The sequence below is a fragment of the Myotis brandtii genome, unplaced genomic scaffold (assembly GCF_000412655.1).
Source record: "Myotis brandtii unplaced genomic scaffold, ASM41265v1 scaffold250, whole genome shotgun sequence".
NCBI classification, from domain to species: Eukaryota; Metazoa; Chordata; class Mammalia; order Chiroptera; family Vespertilionidae; genus Myotis; species Myotis brandtii.
In genome coordinates this window covers 3,306,938-3,326,066 of record NW_005359478.1, presented here as the reverse complement: position 1 = coordinate 3,326,066, position 19,129 = coordinate 3,306,938, and the positions used below count along the sequence as shown (strand labels likewise).

Genomic DNA, 19,129 nt, shown 5'->3' with positions numbered 1-19,129 from the left:
GGCAGCGTTCGTGCCACGGGGCTAGGGAGACCCTACCGGGAAGCCAGCGGAAAAGAGGCTGTGTGGGCCGCCAGCCGAGCCGGGAGCCGCGAGCCGCAGCGCCAGACTCTGCGTGCTTCACTCTTCGGGGTGCTTCACTCTTGGGGGGTGGTCGGCGTTTGAGGCAGGGCTCGAGGGGCCTCGGTGGGGTTCGCCGAGCTGGAACGAGTGGCCCTCCTTGGACAGGGTCCTCGGAGTGAATGTATGAAACTCTGCAGAGGCGCCTCGGGGCTCCTGGGAGGGGAACCTTTATGGGGGAGACCGGGGTGGGGGCGGATCGGGAGCTGGGGTGTCAGGACAGAGCTCCCTGGTCCAGTTGTTGTTGCATCGGGGTTGGGGCCCGAGTCTCGGAGGTGGAAGGCCATTGCTGTGGCCGGATAGAGGCCCTGCGACCCGACGGAGCCACCCCGGAGGAATCGGAGTCCAGGGCAGCTTCCTGCAGCCGCGGGGAAATTCGTGTTTTTCCTCCCTCATTGTCACGGAGATGGAAGCAGCTGGAGAGGAAGCGCCTGCCTCGGCTCCGAGGCCTTGTGATTGTGTATCTTGTGTCTGTGGCCGCGTGTCGGTGTTTTCTTCCTTTGGGATGCTTATGTCATCCTCTTTCCCTCGTCTGACAGACTGAAACTTGCCGGTTTTCTTAATGTGTATGGCGAGGGGGGGAGAATTCAAAGGATCTAGAGGAATCCTGGGTTGGATGAAATTTCCAAGACTGGGAATTGGTCCCCACTCCACCCTGAGGCCATGGAGGCACCTCCATTTCCTCCAGGCTCCCGCGGAGGTGGGTGCTGAGGGCCTGTCATCCACCCTGGGGAGCAGGGAGGGTAGAGCTGCCCCTCCTGCCCACACCTCTCTCTCTCTCTCTCCCTCTCTGGCAGTTTCACCCTCCCCTTCTTTTTGCTAAAGGATTGACTGATACAAAGCTACGTGCTGCCAGGAACAGGAAATGCATGGAGGCACTGGGAATCTGGATGGAGTGAATTCAGATCACACTAGGACTCCCTTCGCCTTTTGGACAAAGGCTCTCAGAAATGCTTGTCCTCCCCGCCCCACCCCCCCGCTTTCTATTAAAGGGAGAAAATGTAATTTTTTTTCTCAAAAAGATTTTGGTAATGTGTGTTTCTTGTATAGAGTAACTGTACACACAGTGTGTTTACTCTGTATCCGGGAGTATTTTTCAAGGAGGAGGGGGCAGTTTCCTACTGGGAGTTTTCCTTCTCCCGTCTCACATAATTCAGTAAAATAAATCAAAGTCAGATGTTCTTTCTTGAGTGGCAATCAGTTGGATTTGGATTTTTTTTCTCTTCACTCTTCTTTAAACTGGTACATCTGGGTGAGCTCAAGCGTGTATATCTTGGCATCTGGACCTGTCCAGTAATAGAAGACAAACTGACTTATTTTGGCTGCCTCTTTGGACCCATTTAACTGGTACCCTTACTTTCCAAAGGGCTGATGAGGAGGAAGGAAGCAAATCTTAAAGGTAGTGTTTCCCCTAGGTAGTTTAAAGTCAGGTGAGAGATAATCACGGCCTTTGAAGCTGATGACCTGAGGACCATCATTTGATGACTTGAGGATTAGCAGTTTGGAGGGGACGTGTTTGAAAGAAAGAGGATTACATGAGGAGGAAAAGATAAAGAAAGGAAGTTTGGTGGAAGGCTGTGCCAGAAATCTTAGGAAGATAAATAAAAAGTAATTGATGTGGCTTTATATTCTCTCAGCAGGAGGGTGAAAATGAAAGCGGGCTGTAGCATCGTGGAAAAGCCAGAAGGAGGTGGAGGTGAGCAGAAGTGAATCATCTCTGGTCTACTTGGAATGTCCCTCCATGGTTCTTTTTCTCTCCACTTGGGCTCTGTTCACAAATGCCAGGCCATGACTGACAGCCTCTTGACTGGGTGGATCCTGCTAGGACAGTTGTAGGCTTGTTTCCTATGTTTGTATATCTAACATGTCTGGTCACAACATTTTTATCCCAAGCTTTAGAATCTCTCTGTTAGAGAGACAGTTCTAATCTTGGGGGTAAGGGTTTTCAGCTGTATTTCCCTAAAACATTCATTTATTTTTCCTATTTGTTCCTTTTGGAACTTGCCTGCCTTCATAGAAAGTAGGCGTGAGGTTAAGTAATGTATGGAAGGGTAAGAGATTAGGACACCTGGGTGCTGCTACCCAGCTCTTATCAGATTTGGTGATTGTCATAAGGAAAGATAACCTCTCTGTGTTTTCCTCTCCCCTGCTGTAGTTAACCCCAGCTGACCGAAAGGGTGTTTATAGCATATTTGCACAGCACTCTAGAGATTCTGAACATTGGAATGTGAAGTCAGAGATAATGGAATGTATGTACCTAGCTCCTGACAACTTTGATCTTGCCCTTTTCACATTAAAGGGTATCAGTTTCCTGATTGGGCCTATAAAACAGAGTCATCCCCAGGCTCCCGGCAGATCCAGCTGTGGCACTTCATCCTGGAGTTGCTGCAGAAGGAAGAGTTCCGCCATGTCATCGCCTGGCAGCAGGGAGAGTACGGGGAGTTTGTCATCAAGGATCCAGACGAGGTGGCCCGCCTCTGGGGCCGCAGGAAGTGCAAACCACAGATGAATTATGACAAGCTGAGCCGGGCCCTCAGGTAACAGAAAGGATCCCCAAATCCATGGTGTCAGTGGGTTGAAAGGAGACTAAGCAGGGTGATGAATGTTAGGTAAAAAGAGTATCAGGTGACAAGAGACTATATTACCTAAGTAAATAATGTGTAGTTTTCAAATGGGAGTAGAAGAGCTGTTGAATCTGAGTAGCAGAGGCACAAAAGGAGAAAAGGCATGTCTTTGGTTATATGCAGGAAGGAATTCCAGTGTTGGCACTGGCTTTTGAAAGACACTGATTCTGTTCTGTAGTGGGTGAGAGTGTGTGGTAAAATGTGGACTGTAGCTCATTTATAATTCAAAAGATTAGTTTAGACTTCCCCTATTGGAAATCTATTAGAATTTCTCTTCTTTAGGTTTTTCTGGAGGAACCTAGAAAAAGAGTGAAGCAAACTCATAGGAGGATTCATTGAATGGTACTGACCTAGCTACATTATTTAGGAACCAGATCTGTGAGTTCAGTTGTCAGTCCATTAGCTGCTCCAACATGTCCAAGATTGATCTATAAGTTTTCTTAGCTTCTCTTTTCCACTTGTCAGTCTTTATATTTCATAACCCTTAGCCCTCCAGGGGCCAGAAGGCAGTTTATGACCTGTGCTAATGAACAGATGCAAGGCTAAAGGTTCCGGATACATTGAAGCTCCTTGAATGAAGTTTTTTCATTCTTAGTGACCCTGAATGTAAAATGTGGGTGGCAGCTTTGCTGGAGCCTCTCACATCACCTTTAAAAGTGAAGCAGACCAAGTTCGGTGCTGTTTTCCAGATCAGGGTATACCATTGTTTGACCTGCCACCATAAAACAGTTCCACATTCCTTCATCTATGGCCTCTAGACTAGCCACATCAGGTGTCCCAAGATACTTGTCTGCCCCCAGCTGGGTAAGGCAGAAAAGAGAAACTAGCTTAGTAACATATAGTGGAACAGGAAGGAAATGTACTATTGGGTTGAAACTAGAGAGAGATGGAAAAGAAAGGTGGTTGGGGCTAGGTTAGGTGTTCATGATCTTAAAATGAGATGTTTTTGTAAAGCTCTAGCCAATGATCAGAACTCAGTTGAAAATTGAATGAAAAGTAAGCTCCTAGGTCTCCCAACCCTAACCTTAGGGCAAATCAGCAAAAGAATGATAGTGATGTTTGCAAGTAATACTTAGAGCAAGAATTGTTGCTCTTAGCGATTACCTAAGTGTACTAACCGTCAGTAGGTAGAAGATAGATTGACATGCATTTCTGTTTTTACAGATACTATTACAACAAGAGGATCCTTCATAAAACAAAAGGGAAAAGGTTTACTTATAAATTTAACTTTAACAAGCTGGTGACGCCCAACTACCCGTTCATCAACATTCGGTCAAGTGGTAAGATGCAAAGTCTCTTGGTGGGGAAAGAATTTTGGGTTGAAAAGGAATCCTGAAAACCCAAGACTAAGACTGGCATGTTTTAAGAGGTTTTCAGAAACACTAAAATAATGTGACTCCTTGAATTGCCTCTGTTCTTGCTCAGGTGTTTCCATTCATCTCATACCAAGAGTGATAAGCTCTGCAGCATCAAGATAAATGGGTTTGGTTTGTTGTTTTGGTTCCCTTTTTTGCATATTTGTAATTTCCTAGATACTATTACTCTATCTTCTTTAGGAATGATGTTCTGTAGGTTTGTGTTGATCTTTAAGTTCAGGACTCAACATTCTACCCAGGGGCTCTTTCATAGATAAGAACCTGTTCCTACAAGCACTTCCGATTTTCTATGAAACTACCAAACTCTCCCTTATCAAGTGAATATCATCAAAACCACAGCATCCTTGATCACAGAAGGGGACGTTCATATGTTTACAGTGAAAAGCAGTGTCTTTGATCTGTACCAACGGCACCTCAGAACAAGACTTGGGGGTTAGTTGACCTTCTCTCAAGTGCAGCAAGGTTTCCCCTCTAGGATCTCTGGTGACAGCTTTTCACCACAGCTCTTCACAGAGGTTTCGGGTCTGCCTCTCTCAAAGCAGAAAGCAGTCTCTTATAAGAGTGTGTTTGTTTGTTGGTGCAAATCGTAACCCTGCCCAATAAAACATTGTGTTAACCAGTTTCTAACCAGCCATCAGTACAGTCTCTGTGGCATTGTATGTTAAGGCAAAGAAATCTAATTGTGATTCTGCAATATTGCGACTTCTCACAGAAAAGTTGGAAACAACCTGAAAAATTAGAACGGGGGTGTGGCTGAGAGAATATAATGCTGAGATCCATTGCAGATACCTAATTACTACACACAACAAGTTAGAGCAGTTTTAGCTTGATGCAGCTATCATTACATTTCCATCTTAAAGCCACTCCCTCCTGTCCCTGGGGCATACATTTGAAAAAAAAAGTGGTATTGGAATGTATCTCTCTAATTACAACCTGTTTTCTTTCCTTGTGCCTGAGGGAGAGGCGTTAGGAAATCAAACCTGTTCTAGCCACTGGAATTCCATTTCCTCTATTCACTCTTGCTCCTTCCTTGTACATCTAGAGTAATTGGGACTCTAAGTAGGCATACCAGCAATTTTGAAGAAGGTGTTGATGTTCACTGCCATACCACTCCCCCCAAAAAGGCTTTAATGGTCTTGTTCTTCTGTCTTGCACCCATTCTTGTCTGTTGAAAACTCAGAAGTCTAGCATTGGACAACCTGGAGTGGGGCGTCCATCAGCCCTTGGGAGTAATATGCTTTTCCAAGGCAAGGAAATCTGGACTCTCACTTTGTGAAGACTCTGGTCTAGAGACCTAACAGTAGTAGCCTGGCACAGCTCATTCTGCCTGAAGGCAATGGAACCAACATTGACCCTCAGCTAAGCTCCGAGATCCTAATCAGGGAAGTCACAGGAAAAGCAGAGCAGTGTGTATTTCCTTTAGGCACACTGCGGGATTGCTTACTCCTGGATACAGATAGCTCCAAAGAACGTCATTTGTTCACAGAGACCTTTTACCCAGATAGACCAAATGTTGTTTCAGTTTAACTTTTTATGACAAAAGAAATACAACATTTATTGAACATACATCTACTTAACAAAGGTACCTTAGTGTTAAGTGAATTATTTCATTCAACTCTGCTAGTCCGGTAAAGTATATGTCTCGGTATCATTTTATAAATGATAAAATTAAGGATGACGTCAGTCAAAGATTGATCAGGGTGGTTTGAATACAGTTAGCTGTTGAACAGCTTCTTAGGAAACAATACCTGAGAAATAGAGCTACTGAAATTCAGTTCTTATTTACTAAATCAACCATTCTTCCTCTGGATTGAGATTCATTCATTTAGTCAACACATAATGTATTAAACCCTAGAGACCAAAAAATAAAAATTAGGGAGAGGCACTCTTTCCTCGAGGAACTTACAGTTTATCAGGAGAGATAAGATATAGTAGGTTTAATACAATTCAGAATGTGGAATGTGATAAGCACTCTAAGAAGTAGGGCTGTATGGATTTAGATCTTGGAGGCCAGAGAGATCATGTCTAGATGGTGGGTTGATATAGTTGGCCTGTTTTGATCTGTGTGTTTTTAAGCATGAGGCAATACGTGCTGGTTGTAACATATCCAAATAATACAGAAGTTCATAGAGTAAAAGTAAAGTGAATGTTCTCCCTTCCCCACAATCTTACTCTTAACAGTTTAGGGGAGAGTACTTAACATTTGAATAGTATTGAAAATACTTCTACATATAGTATCTCATTTTTTACCATTAAAAGTGTCTTGTAAAATATTAAATATATCTTAAATATTTACTTGCATAATAAACAAAAGAAAGATACAGAAGATACTAGTAAAAGTGATAACCCCAAAAGAATTTTTAAAAAAAGATAGCCTGTCAGAGTGTGGGGGCAGGACGTGCCAGTTCAAGGATGGGCTTGAGCCCTCACTCTATGCCTCCCACCACCACCCCAAGTTGTTTATATATACCTTTATTTTTGAAAACTTTAAACCTACAGAAAAATTGGTAAAACAGTGAACAGCCACATGTTTAAGTCTTGAGATTAAGTTGTGAACATCATGACACTTCGCCCCCATATACTTCAGCATGGATCTCCCAGGTACAAGGACTGGGAGATTCACCTCCATAACCACAGTAATATTACAACTCCCCAGGAAGTTTAACATTGCTCTAATACTATTATCTAATATATGGTCCATATTCAAATGATATATGCCTTTTAAAAGTTATTACTTTTGAACCATGATTATTATCTAATAAATTACTTATTTTGAAAAATACTTATATGCCTTTTGCTATGAGCTGATGCTATTCTAAGATAAAATTATTTAGGAGACAGGGCCTTCTACATTATGCTTAATGTTATTAAGTCCTTCAGAACACACAGAAGTGGGGATTTTTTTACTTTTGATTTGATGTGCTCTTATTTAAAAAATCAAGATAGAAAAGACTCAAAAAGAATGGAATTTTAGCCACTGTTATAGACTGGAAGAAGAGAAACTTTTGGCCTGGGACCCTTGTGACTCTACTCAAACCTAATTGTAAGATTCAATCAGTAGCTGTAGGGAAAACAGTCCTGTATTTTCTGTGAAGCATCGGTTTGGGAAATGCTGCTCTGGCAGAGTGTTACTCAGTCATATGTGCCTAGAAAGCTAGTCTTGCACACACCAGCAGACTCCAGAGTCATATCTGAGGAAGACTCCATTATACAAATAGCAGAAGGCAACTGTTTGGAAGTGATGCCTAACCACACTGTCTTATGCGCTTTTTTGTTTCTTCTACATCACCATACTTTTACTTATTTGGATTTTTCTTACCTTTTTCTTTGCCCTTTTTTCCGTCTCCCTTATCTCTGTCTCAGAATGAAAAGAGCCCTCCTGACATCTGCAGTGATAGATATCGATAATTTTTTCTAGGAACCCAAAGGGTCTCTGAGGCCTTGGCTTGCAACCCTTCCTTATGCCCTTTTTTTTATCAGAAGGGCCTTCTGGGGAGTTGAGAACTTATATGAGTGTCTGAAGTTGACATGTCTAGCATGCTGTTGGTAGCTTAGAGCTTCACATTTTAGCAGGTAGCCTTGGTAGTGTGAGTATTAGGTCCTGGATTTCACCCAGCCTTCTCCATGCTTGAAAAGTATTAAAAGCAGGTTTGGAATGGAGATCATTATATAAATTTGTTAGAGAAATATAGATTTGGAGAGATTGAAACATTTAAGTTTCTATGAAGTGGTTATTGTATATCAGAAATGATAAAACATATACCATAAGAACTTAATAAACATGGCTTTTGTTTTAAAATTCTGTTTTTATTCTTAAAATATGCCTTGTTTGTGTCCATATATGTTAGGTGCAGGGTCTTTGGTCTTTTTTGTTGTTGTTGTTAATCCTCACCCAAGGAGATTTTTCCATTGATTTTTAGAGAGAGTGGAAGGGAATGGGAGAGATGGAGAGCAAGGAACATTGATGTGAGAGAGACACATTAATTGGTTACCTCCTGCACGTGCCCCGACCAGGGTCTGGGATTGAGCTTGCAACCGAGGTACATGCCCTTGACTGGAATTGAACCCTGGACCCTTCAGTCTGCGGACCAATGATCTATCAACTGAGCCAAACCAGCTAGGGCAGTGGTCGGCAAACTGCGGCTCTTTGGCCCCTTGAGTGTGGCTCTTCCACAAAATATCACGTGCGGGCGCGCACGTACAGTGCGATTGAAACTTTGTGGCCCATGCGCAGAAGTCGGTATTTTGTGGAAGAGCCACACTCAAGGGGCCAAAGAGCCGCGTGTGGCTCGTGAGCCGCAGTTTGCCGACCACTGAGCTAGGGCATCTTTGGTCTTTTAATGCATTGCTTTACATGAATGTAATTTTTAATTTTGTTTGTGGATTTATTTTGTATTTATTTATTTATTTATTTATTGGTTTGGTGTGTTTGCTTGCTTTATAGATAGGGCCAAAATTGTGAAAATAAGAAAAGGCTATTTGCAAAGCTGAGAATTAAAACAGGTGATATACACACAGTATTTAGAGTTGCAGAGGAGAAGGCTCTTGTACCCATTCATTCATTCAACTAATAGTTATTGAGCACTTACTCATTGTTAAGCCCCAAACTGCTGGAAATGTAGTTGTGAACAATTGGAAGTCCCTGCCTTTGTGGAATTTATGTTTTAGAATACCGATAAACAGGTAAATCATATTTCAAATAGCAAAGTGTACTGTGAAGATAACGTGAGTAAGAGGCTACAGAAAGATGGCAACTAAATTGAGAAGAGGAAGCTAAGCAGTAGTTACTAGGGAGACAGGGAGCTAAGGGAATCAGTCCAGCTGGAGTGTTTCCTGTTGTTCCTAAACATCTTGTACTTGTTTAGCGTAAGTAAAAGTGATGATCATGAATTACCAGACCTGAGGTAGCCTTTTGTTTTTTCTTCCTCCACAGGTGTGGTTCCCCAGAGTGCACCACCAGTTCCAACAGCCTCTTCCCGGTTCCATTTCCCACCTCTGGACACTCATTCTCCAACTAGTGACGTGCAGCCGGGGCGGTTCTCTGCTAGCTCCCTAACTGCTGGTCAGGAGTTGAGTAATGGCACTGATAGAAAGGCGGAGCTTTCGGAGCTGGAGGATGGCTCAACCGCTGACTGGCGCCGGGGTGTGGATCTCATGTCCTCCCGGAATGCTGTTGGTGGAGGAGGGATTGGCCATCAGAAACGCAAGCCTGACATCATGCTTCCTCTGTTCAGTAGGCCAGGGATCTACCCTGACCCCCATAGTCCCTTTGCTGTCTCTCCAATCCCTGGCCGAGGAGGTGTCCTTAATGTTCCCATTTCACCAGCCCTCTCCCTGACTCCCACTATCTTCTCCTATAGCCCATCACCAGGCCTGAGCCCTTTCACCAGCAGCAGTTGCTTTTCCTTCAACCCTGAGGAAATGAAACACTACCTTCATTCTCAAGCCTGTTCTGTGTTCAACTACCATCTGAGTCCCCGGACATTTCCCCGTTACCCAGGGCTCATGGTTCCACCACTGCAGTGCCAAATGCATCCTGAAGAGTCAACCCAGTTTTCTATCAAGCTGCAGCCCCCACCAGTTGGGCGCAAGAACCGGGAGAGGGTAGAGAGCAGGGAGGAGTCAGCACCTGTCACTGCTCCCACCATGGCGCCTGTGCCCCCAAGAATTAAGGTAGAGCCAGCCTCTGAAAAGGATCCTGAGAGTCTCAGGCAGTCAGCCCAAGAGAAGGAGGAGCACTCTCAAGAGGGCACAGTGCCAAGCAGGACCATAGAGGAGGAAAAAGGCACCATCTTTGCCCGCCCAGAGGCACCACCTATCTGGCCCTCTGTACCCATTAGCACACCAAGTGAAGAACCCCTAGAAGTGACTGAAGACAGTGAAGATAGGCCTAGCAAAGAGCCCAGTGCGCCTGAGAAGAAAGAAGATGCCCTGATGCCCCCCAAGCTTCGGTTGAAGCGGCGCTGGAATGACGACCCTGAAGCCCGAGAGCTGAGAAAGGATGGCAAGTTCCTCTGGAATGGGTCAGGACCACAGGGCTTGGCGACGGCAGCTGCTGATGCTTAGAATTGCAAGTGGATTGGGAGCTGTTTATACTATAATCATATACATGTATTTATGTAGCAAGATTTCGGGGCGGGGGGGGAGGGCATTAGCTGGTTTGATCATTCTAGGAGCATAGACTTGTATTTTTATGTTTTGGGAATGGGATTGGGCATCTTCTGTTGTAAATTAGGTGAGACATGAACACACTTTTTTTCCTGGTGAGGAGGACACAGGAAGGGTATTGAACTGAAAGGAGAAAGGGCCTCTATTTCCTATTGAGGCTAATACTTTCTGAACAAACTCCCAAAGGGCCAAGACACTGTTTGGTCCCATGATGTTCAGGTTCCAGACTTCTTTCTTTTCTACTGTATTTATATATAGGAAAGCCATTAATGAGTTTATTTTGCTCTGAGAGTTACATATAAAGGGGAAAGGGCATGGTTGGGAGGCGAAAGACCATTAATACTCAGTATTTGCCTGAGATGTTTCTTTGTAATTATTTCAGGGGGAGAATAAGATATTCTCATCTTACTGGGGTAGGGCGATTGGGGTGTTCAGATGTTGCTTTTTTTTCTTTTTTTCCTTTGTTGTTTGGCATTTTTTTCTTTTCCTCTAAAAAATGTTTTCAGGAAACATGAAACATACTGCCAGTTAGAGTGGAGCAGGCACTGAGCCTGGCTACATGGTTGAGACAGGAAGCCCTGCTGTGAATTTCTTGGACTTTTCACCTTCACCTATTAAGAAGCCATGAGGAGTTGTAAACTCTTATTCAGGGAAGAAAGAAGAGGGCAGGAGGAAGTAACCCAACGCCTTTACAAACAGAACAAACACAAAAATATCCTTTATTTTTCCTTTTCCATCATGGGTCTGGGGAGCCAAACCAGAATATGGCTGTAGCGAGTTCACTGAAAGGCATGACACTGGTAAAGATGTGTTTTTGTTGTCTGGCTCTGTTAGCATTTTCTTCAGTCAAGCCTTAACAATGAACATACTTTAACATGATACGGGTCTGTCAAAATAAACCTATAAAAGGACATGAACAACTTTTCAGATAATCCAAGAATTTTAAAGCATGATTAAAGTTTGAGCTAATATTTAGTCATCCTCTCTAGATGTTATTGGGATGGATAGTAAAAAGGCAGGATTATAGGAATGAAAGACAGATGATACCTGGAAATGCAGAAGGTAGCTGGGGGTACAAGTGGAGGTTTATTGAACCTGAAGGAATAGTTAGATAAAGAAAGCAACCAGATGTCAAAAGGCCTGATATGAATGAAAGTTGGTGTTTGTCCCGTTGTGGCATTACCATTCTTGCCATACCATTTCCCTAGCCCAGTGGTCGGCAAACCGCGGCTCGCAAGCCCCATGCGGCTCTTTGGCCCTGTGGCACGGGCCACGAAGTTTCAATCGCGCTGTACGTGCGCGCCCGCACGTGGTATTTTGTGGAAGAGCCACACTCAAGGGGCCAGTTTGCCGACCACTGCCCTAGCCCATTCTAATACTCATGATCAATTGACTATCCTATATGAGACTCCAGTTTACAGACAATGAGGAATTGTTCCATCAACTTCAAAGGAATGGGGAAGTACTGATTTTCTAGGAAGGGAAAGGAACCTGGACTAGAGGCAGAGAGAGAAGCCACAGCCAGCTCTGTATGCATGTGCCCATGTAACTAGTATGTGGAAACACCTAACTGTGGCTCAAAACACCTGGCAGCAGGGAGAGAAGGAACTCCATATCGGATAGGGGCAAGGAGTGGGCACAGGGATGCTGTCGAGGAATGGAGAAATTCCTGACTCCACCTTAACCTACGTGAGCTCTTCTAAGAAGCACTGGAGGGTTGTCTTTCAATGTTGGCAGGTGGTTGTTCTTTTTTAAAGGAGAGCATGCGTGAGGGGCTCAGGGAAGGTTAGAGCAGGTGAGTGAGTTACTAGGTGGTTTGGGATGACGAGCCCATCATGCAGATTTTGGGGGCAAGTGCCCTCCCCCTTGTTTAATTCAAATTCCATGAGTAACCTGTCTTTCCCTGGGAAAGGGACTGACAGAGCAGTCCCTAAGGACTCAGGCTTTGGTCAGGCTGCATAGGGCTCCCTGTTCAGGGTATCTTTGGTTGGTTATGTTTTTGTCAGTTACTTTCTCTGCACCTCAACTTACCTCTAATCGGAAAGCAAGCCCGGGCATGTGGAGGAGGTATGTCTTCTTGTCATTGCCCAATCTAACCAGGGAGGCTGGCTGGCCACCCTCCCTGTCCACTAGAGGGGAGAGCCAGCAGGTATCGGTATTAACTCAGGAATAGAAACATGAGGCCTTTAAATAAGAGGGAAAGAAATCCATGTTGCATACCTGTGACCCCCTAGAGCCCAAGTGCCAGAATTCCTAGATGCTGCTTCTGTTTGAACAAAAAGTCACTGTTTTTACACTTGAAAAAAAAAAAAACTCAAAAAATGTTCAAGTCCATGAAAATGTTTTTGGCTTTAAGAAATTATTTGGTGTTTAACTGTTTCCTTTGATTGCCATTCCACCAGTAAATTGTTGGTCAATTTGCACTGCACACTGGGGTTGGGGTGGAGGGGAGGGTCCTTTATAATAGAGCCAAACTTGGGCTTGCTCAGGAAGTGGACCAGGGAATGTGGAGGTGGGTCATTCCTGGGGTGAAGGGGTGGGAGTTACTTTTTCTCCCCCCAGCCTGCTCCTGGCAGCACCTGTCACCAGCCTGGCACAAAGCCAGCCTTTACTTTTCTGTGAGCATCTTATCACTGTCCAACAGCAGATAGGAAAAAGGGGGGTGAAACCAGACCTATTTTCTCCCTCAGTTTTTCTGGATTTTGCTGTGCCAAATGTTTAAAACTTTACAAATATGAATCTTGAAGTCTTATTAATCAAGAATTTGTGCAGACAGTTTGCTTTTTTTTGACTATTGAAAAGAGAGAATAGTAGAGGTCAATCTTAAACAATTCACCAATCCCTTCACCCCCACATTTTCAAGCTGCACTGCATTAAACCCAACTCACTAACACAGGGAATTACTGCACCCTAGTCCTCCATGGGCCAAGAAACTCAGAAGCATTAAAAATATAGTTGTATTTCACTTCTCACCAAGTGGGTAGAGTGCGTTGGCTATTTGTCCCCCTTTTTTAAAAAATTTCCCTAATTATGTTTGTGCTTTTTGTTTTATAAACAGTAAAGAAGTTTTAATTCTGTTAAAGAGAACTTTGATCCAGTCTTTTAAGAACTGTTCCATTTTTAGTTACTTGTTGAAAAAAAAAAGTTACCATTTAATTTGTTTTTAAATATTTAGGCATTATTTGAGTTATAAAATTGTGATGCAGGGAATTGTGAGATATTCACATGTGAAAAATGACTTCACTAGTTAGCTTAAGCAGAATAAAGTGTGTATATGTACATAAAATGTAAGTAATCTTAACTCCATTGTGCAGTGCCTTTTAGATGTTCCGCTTTCTATAAAGTCTTCAAATTTTTGCATATATATTATATATATGATGTAATGTTATAGAAATATATGTATAATATACATATTTTTTTCCAGGGGTATCTGATAGCTCTGTATTTTGTTATGGAAGTTGAAAGAAAAAAGTATTTTACCTCAGAAATTAAAGTTAAATAAAAAAAATACTTTTAAATACGGAGTGTTGTTGTCGTTGACACACTAAGCCAGGGTAGTTAAGCCAGGGGTTTTGCAGAGTCTGCTTTTATTCCTATGATATAGGTACCAGCATATAGTGAGAAGATAGGTCTCCTAATAGTTCTGAAGTGGCAGTTTTCTTGAGTCAATGGCTACTGCTAGGTAAAGGACACAGAAGCCTGGGACACAAGTTAGCAGGGAAATTTCTACCTCTAGATTGAGGGTTCATTAAGAGTACATGCACAGCCAGTCACAACAGGCCCACTTTGTATGGTTTTATAACATGTCCAGAGTAGACAAATCCATAGAGATAGGATATAGATTAGCGGTTGCCAGGAAGAGTGGAGAGTGATGCCGATGGGTTACATTTTGGTTTGGGAGATGATGAAAATGTTCTGGAATTAGTGGTGATAGTTGTACAATTTGGATAAGTGAAACACTGAATTACAATCGCTCTAGGGTGAACTTTATGGTAAGTGAATAATATCAGTAAAGGTGGTTTTGTTGGTGGTGGTTTAAGTACATGGCAAGCCAGTAGAGGACAGGAATCCAGAGGGTAGGCGGAGATCTTGGTGGGGTACTGAACATCACAGAACACACCCTAAGAAAAATGCTGCCAGACCGAGTAACCTCATTTCATCCTGGAGATAAAGTGACCTAAAGATCCCAACATTTGTAGAATCATAGCCTGGTGTTCATTTGACTTCCATGTAAGAGTCCTGTGGGTCAGGAAGACTGGAATTGAGGGCGAATCTGAAGAAGACAACCAGGACGGATTATGGAGGGTCTGAGGAGATGCCAAAGAGTTTACATTTTATCTCACTAGTAATGGGCATCCCCAATATTTTGCAAAAGCGTTTGGGGTAGGCCAATGAACATGAAGGCCACAGCCCTGAGAAACTGTAACCAGCCTGTTAATGTCTGCTCAAGAAGACTATTCAACTCATTAAAGTGGGGAAAAGTGAAGTGACCAGGCTGACTGGTTGATTCTCTGAAGCAGACCGAGTCCAGCTCAGAATGGGCTTGGATGGAGACCCTCCTGCTAGGAAAGCTTCCTGCTTCTTTCCCTTCCTCATGCTACTGAAAGCGAAAGGAGACTTCCGTTAGAAGCGAAATTGCATCTAGTTTTGAGATCAGATCCCAGGTATCTGGTTCTGCCACCCTCTGTTGACCGCTCATTGCATAGAATTGGATGATGATGATTCATATTCAGAGCCTAGGAGTGAGGGTGACCAGAAGGGAAGAAGTGGTGAGGGAACAGATGGGTTCTGAGGGTGCGAACACTGTATGGGGACAGAGGGTGATAGGAAAGGGTGTCTCAGAGCCTGTCAAGATAAGTGAGTAGGAAATACAGCTTTAAGTGGCTCCCTATTTACAGTCCTTAGTGTAGTTTAGAAGGCCCTTCATAATCTGGCCCCTTAACCACACACAGGTACATGCACATACGCTCCCAACCCACACATTGCCAAAGTGACTGCAACCCCAACATCCAGTGAACAGAGATTTGCCACGTGCCAGGCACAATTAAGGGCGTCTCATTAACTCATTTAATCCTCATGAGGAGAACAATGAGTCACAGAGACATTAACTGATATGAACAGGGTTCAAGCCCCAGTACCGGTGCCTCAATTATCTGCCATAAATCCTCTTGACCCTGCTGAACTGCTGCTGATCTGGTCCCTCTCACTGCCTGGACCACCCTTTTTCCTCCACTTCCCGCAGCCCATTGCATCTTATCCTTCAGAATCCCACTCAGGTCATCACCTCTGGGGGCCTTTCCTGGGCACTCTTCTGTGTTGTGCCACAGCCCATGTTGACCTCTGCACCATCGCCCTTCCATGCTGTTGTTAATGCTCTACTGGTCCAGCTTGGTCACAGGGTGGCTGAAAGGCTGGCACAGGGTCAGCTCATCTTTCTCCAGTACCCAGCACATTGCCTGGAGCCAAGGATGTTTGATAACAGTTTGTTGGACGGATGGGTGACAGATATACAAAGGAGGTTTGATTGTTGGGATAGAGGATGCAGGTTTGGAATATGAAGACAGGAGAAGGCCTGCTGTCTCAGACTTCACTCCCCCCTCCCCCCCACCAGCACCCCGACCCTTCTTGTTGTGGCTTCTGCTCCCCTCCTCTCACAGGAGCTGGGTGTTAACTCCCTGAGAAAGGAAGATAAACTGGAACTGGCTGTAATCCCATAGTCCCACCCCTGCCATTCTACTGGCTATTACATAGGCAATTTACAGAAGTTCTCTATGCTTCAACTTCCTGCTTTTATAGGATTGTCCTTAGTATTAAATGATGCCTATAGAGCATTTAGTACTCAAATCCTTGTTTAATAAGTGGCCAAGGTGTTTGGGGGAGGTTCCGCTCCACCATCATGGTTCTTGTACTCTATGGGTCTTTGTACCTGCGCATCACTCTTTCACTGGCCCTGCTCCTGCTACGATCCTTGTTTCACAGATGAGAAAAGAGGCCCACGGTGACTCAAACTGGTCTCCTCACTCTGAATCCCACACTTTAACTAGTCATTGCTTTGAATTTCTGAGGAAGGGTAACAACACTTCCTCCCAGCTTCTTAAGAATCAGACGTGCTGATTTGGAGGTATTCTGGGGGACCACAACTTGAGTGTTTCTTCAAGTGTCAGGCTTTGTGTCCCCATCGGGAGGGCAGGAGGGGGAGCTAGCACCTGTGGTCAAATAGACTCCAGGGGCTTTGCTGTGGGGCTGGCCAAGGAGGGATAAAGATCAAAGATCAAACCTTCCCAGAATGCAGATGAGCCCAACCCTGACTGATAGGGAAGTAGCTCCCAGATCTGAGGATGTAGTCTAGGCAGACAATGGGGAGGGTGCAGCCCAAACAATGGGCTGAGACTGGGAAGTGAAGGTCTGAAGCCAAGAGACAGCAGGCCTCTCTACCCCAGTGTCACTGCCTCTTGCCTTCGTCATCAAGGCTGGCTCCAGTCCAACTCCAGTCCAAAGACTAGTCTAGGAGAACACTTAGAGCCTTACAACCTTGGTGCCAGAGAGCTAAGGTCCAGCGAGGAACCTCTCCCCTGGAGTCCTGCAGGGACCACACCAGGGAGGAGAGGGAAGAAGGGAGGAGAATGGAAAGACCATTCTCTCCAGGAGGCAGAAGTCAGCCTTGAGCCCTAACTGGTTTGGCTCAGTGGATAGAGCATCGGCCTGCGGACTGGGGGGGTCCCAGGTTCGATTCAGATCAAGGGCATATACCTTGGTTGTGGGCACATCCCCAGTGGGGGGTGTGCAGGAGGCAGCTGATTGAGGTTTCTCTCTCTTTGATCAGTTTCTAATTCTCTATCCCTCTTCCTTCCACTCTGTAAAAAAATCAATAAAATATATTTTTTAAAAAAAGAAGAAGAAGTCAGCCTTGAAACCAAGATCCTGGCTCCCAGGGCAGGGACCTTTGTTCCAATGTGTCATTAAGAATTTCTCTGGTCCACGCCCCCAAACCCACCCCCTCCATTCCTCAAAGAGTAACATAAATAGGTGAGAGGGAGGGGAACCAGCCACAATGTGGTGTTTGGGGCTGTGTCTTCTTTGCATGACTTTGCCCTCTGGGTATTAGAACTTAACTGAAAGAAAAGTGGGAGGGCCCAAAAAGGGGTTTGGCTCAGTTGATAGAGCGTCAGCCTGCGGACTCAAGGCTCCCAGGTTCGATTCCGGTCAAGGGCATGTACCTTGGTTGCGGGCACATTCCCAGTTGAGGCAACTGATTGATGTTTCTCTCTCATCGATGTTTCTAACTCTCTATCCCTCTCCCTTCCTCTCTGTAAAAAATCAATAAAAAATGTTTTTAAAAAAAGAAAAAGAAAGAAAAAGGGAAGGGAAACTGAGGTGTGTGGATTCAGGCTATCTGTGGAATATCACAGGTAAAGAAAGTTCGTATTCACGCTCCTGCTCCTGGCCCAGCTGAAAAATAATCTTTATCTGCATTTGTTAAAATGTTGTTCTGCTGAGCAACCCCTCCTACCCTCACATTGAAAATAACAACGAACATTTGTACATTATGTTCACTTCATCTGAATAGCCCTCTGCCTAATGTATCATTGTTATCCCCATTTTGCAGATGAAGAAAACAAAGGTCAAAGAAGCTAAGTGAATTGCCCTCGGTCAACATAGCTAGGGAGTAACTAACCAGGCTCACCCAGAGTTTCTGACTCCAAAGTCCGTGTTTTTTCTCAAATACCTCCCTGCCTCTCAGAGGTGACACATAGAGGGCAGAAGAAAGGGGGCAGGGGATTGGGTTGCCTTAAAGAGGCCTCTGGTTTCTCTAAGGGAACTTGTGGAATCATTGCTGGTGTGAGCTCCCCTGGATGGAACTACACCAGGCCAGAGAGGGAGAGGCACATATACATACTTTCATTCATTCATTGGTGAAACAAACCTGGCAGGCCATGTGCTGAGAGACGCAGCAGGTTCTGCTCTCTACTGACTAACATTTTAGGTGGGGAAACAAGCCAACATAATGAACTGAGGTACAAGGTGGACTGTGGCAAGGTGACAACAGTCATTCATTTATTCAACTAACATTTCCTGAGTGCCTACTGGATGTCAGGCTCTGTCCTGGGCTTTCACAGCCAAATAAAGACACTCCCTACCTGCCAGGATCCTCCAGTCCAACAGCGATGGAAGATGAGTCATTAGGAGGCTCTGACTGCTGCTCCAGTGGCCTTCCTTCCCACAATGCTATGGCCCTTCTCTTCATCTCCCAGTGAGCTGTAGCCTTCCTGGTTGCCAGAGAATCTTTAATACTGACTTGGGAAGGTAGGAACTCATGTTCCCACATACTGGGGCATTCTCAGTTCTCACTCTCCCCCACACCCCTTCTTTTAAAATAACCAGAGCCCCAAGACCCTCTTCTAGGCAGACCCAGATGGCCTACTAGCCTTCACTACTGTCAGCACCCACTGTGTCCCCTTTGGTTTGGCAGGATCCTCCTCCAGCTTCTTGCCTCAGAGTCCGGCTCAGTCTGCAACCTAGCATATAAGGAGTAGGGGGAGACTTGGTCCCTGAAAACTTAGTTCTTGTCCTGAGCGAGTGCCTATCAGATAGGGGAGAGGTGGAACCACCTCCCCATTCCTGTTTCTGGACACGGATGTGGGCAGCTGGCTACCCAGTTGGCTTGGGCTATGGACCCCAATGAGTGGGAAGGGGGGCAGGGATGGAGGAAGATGGAGAAAGATGTGGAGGCATCAACTTAGAGGGCTGTTGAGAGAAGGGGATCGGTTTGGGAAGGGAAAAGCTGAAGAGAAAGTCTTGGGCAGCCTTTGAGGGGACAGAGTTCAAGGCTGGATGCTAGGCAGA

The 19,129-nt window shown here is 44.8% G+C and overlaps 1 protein-coding gene across 3 annotated transcripts in view; it reads left to right on the top strand.

Moving 5' to 3' along the window:
• ETV3 (ets variant 3) overlaps nucleotides 1-10,643 on the top strand; it is an 11,091-nt gene extending 448 nt beyond the window's left edge. Inside the window, exons 2-5 of one of the 3 annotated variants that reach the window (XM_005867618.2) lie at nucleotides 1,758-1,813; nucleotides 2,417-2,654; nucleotides 3,906-4,021; nucleotides 9,051-10,643. In XM_005867618.2, coding sequence (XP_005867680.1) covers nucleotides 1,768-1,813; nucleotides 2,417-2,654; nucleotides 3,906-4,021; nucleotides 9,051-10,183 — 1,533 coding nt within the window. In that variant the 5' untranslated portion in view covers nucleotides 1,758-1,767 and the 3' untranslated portion in view covers nucleotides 10,184-10,643. Of the gene's footprint in view, nucleotides 1-1,754; nucleotides 1,814-2,416; nucleotides 2,655-3,905; nucleotides 4,022-4,166; nucleotides 4,749-9,050 lie in introns of those variants that run through there. The other 2 variants (XM_005867617.2, XM_014540864.1) reach the window with 2 other exon arrangements.
• The last annotated feature ends 8,486 nt before the right edge of the window (nucleotides 10,644-19,129 follow it).